At 44.3% G+C, this 1389-nt stretch overlaps 1 protein-coding gene across 2 annotated transcripts in view; it reads right to left on the reverse strand.

Moving 5' to 3' along the window:
* opn6a (opsin 6, group member a) overlaps positions 1 to 1389 on the reverse strand; it is a 31501-nt gene continuing 30112 nt past the window's right edge. Inside the window, exon 6 of one of the 2 annotated variants that reach the window (XM_079845152.1) lies at positions 1 to 882. In XM_079845152.1, the coding sequence (XP_079701278.1) occupies positions 382 to 882 (501 nt within the window). In that variant the 3' untranslated portion in view covers positions 1 to 381. The remainder of the gene's footprint in view (positions 883 to 1389) is intronic. The other variant, XM_079845151.1, reaches the window with a different exon arrangement.

Raw genomic sequence — 1389 nt, forward strand, 5'->3', positions numbered from 1 at the left:
AATATAAACACAAACTTTTATTTTGGATGCGATTAATCGCGATTAATCTTTTGACAGCCCTAATATAGACACAAACTTTTATTTTGGATGCGATTAATCTTTTGACAGCCCTAGTTTTTATACGATACAATAAAAGTGTCCAGCAGCCAAGATAAAGGGGGGTGGCTCATCTTACCCCACTTGCCCGTATAGCGGCTCATTTAGGACGGCAGTGAAGAGCCGTATGATGAGTGTATGTCATTTAAAACCTGAATGTCATGTTTGAAGTTTCAAATTTAATGTCTTGTGATGAACTGCATGTAAACACAAAACTGTCGACGTACACAGTTAAAAAAAACAATATTTCACATTTACATCCATCATTTACAAAAATAGCTTGACCTACAGTCGGACACACAGAGACTCAGACGTGTCTGATGGCTGGGGCAGGTCGATGGAGAACACCGCTTTACCCGCAGGGGGCGGAGTCTCAGGACGGCTGCCCACCCCTGAGTCCGGGCTGGGGGCGGGGTTTGCCGGCTCTCGCCCTGGATGGTACTTGTTCTGGATCTTGCGTGGGTCGCGGATGTCCTCGCGCGCGGGCCTGAAGGGCGGGGCTCTGGGCGACGCCCCCTCCGCCTTCCCCTTGATCTTTTTGAAGCGTTTGAGTTTGACCGTGTCCTTCCCGTCGCCGCCGCAGGGCAGTAAAACGCTCACGTCTTTGCGGAACTTGGAGCTCAGGCCGAAGTAGATGAGCGGGTTGTAGAAGCTGGCGGACTTGGCGAAGAGTCGCGTGAAGATGCTGGTGAGATTGGGCACGTGGAAACCCCACGCAGACCACATGGACACCACGGCGTACGGAGACCAGGCCAGGATGAACGCCGTGCAAATCACAATGGACACCTGAGACACAAACAGAAGCCAGCGCCACGTTATTAGGGGCGGAGCATCTATTAAAATCCTTAGATTTATTATTATGACCAGTGTTGGGGAAACGCATTACAAGTAACTTGAGTTGCATAATATTACTTTTTCCAAGTAACTAATAAAGTAACGCATTACTTTTCAAATGTACTCCAAATATCTGAGTTACTTTTTCACATGTGTGTGTGTGTGTGTGTGAACATGATGGTTATTGTAGTTCTAGACTAAATGTGAGCATTTATTTATCTCACTTGCACAATAAAGATTCTGTCCTCCTCAAAATGAAGAAAATCAGTCAAATGCTAAATCAGAGAACTATACAAACCTCCAATAATTAAATGTTAAATAAAACAACTATTTATATGCATAATCTACCTTTATATTTAATTGACCAATGTCTCGCTGCTGACCTTTGATGATGAAAATTACTAGATTTTTTGTTTTTATTGGTAACTTTTTCCTCCTGCATCTCTTCTCCATTCTCCA

This window comes from Gobio gobio (assembly GCF_949357685.1).
Source record: "Gobio gobio genome assembly, chromosome: 19".
NCBI lineage: Eukaryota > Metazoa > Chordata > Actinopteri > Cypriniformes > Gobionidae > Gobio > Gobio gobio.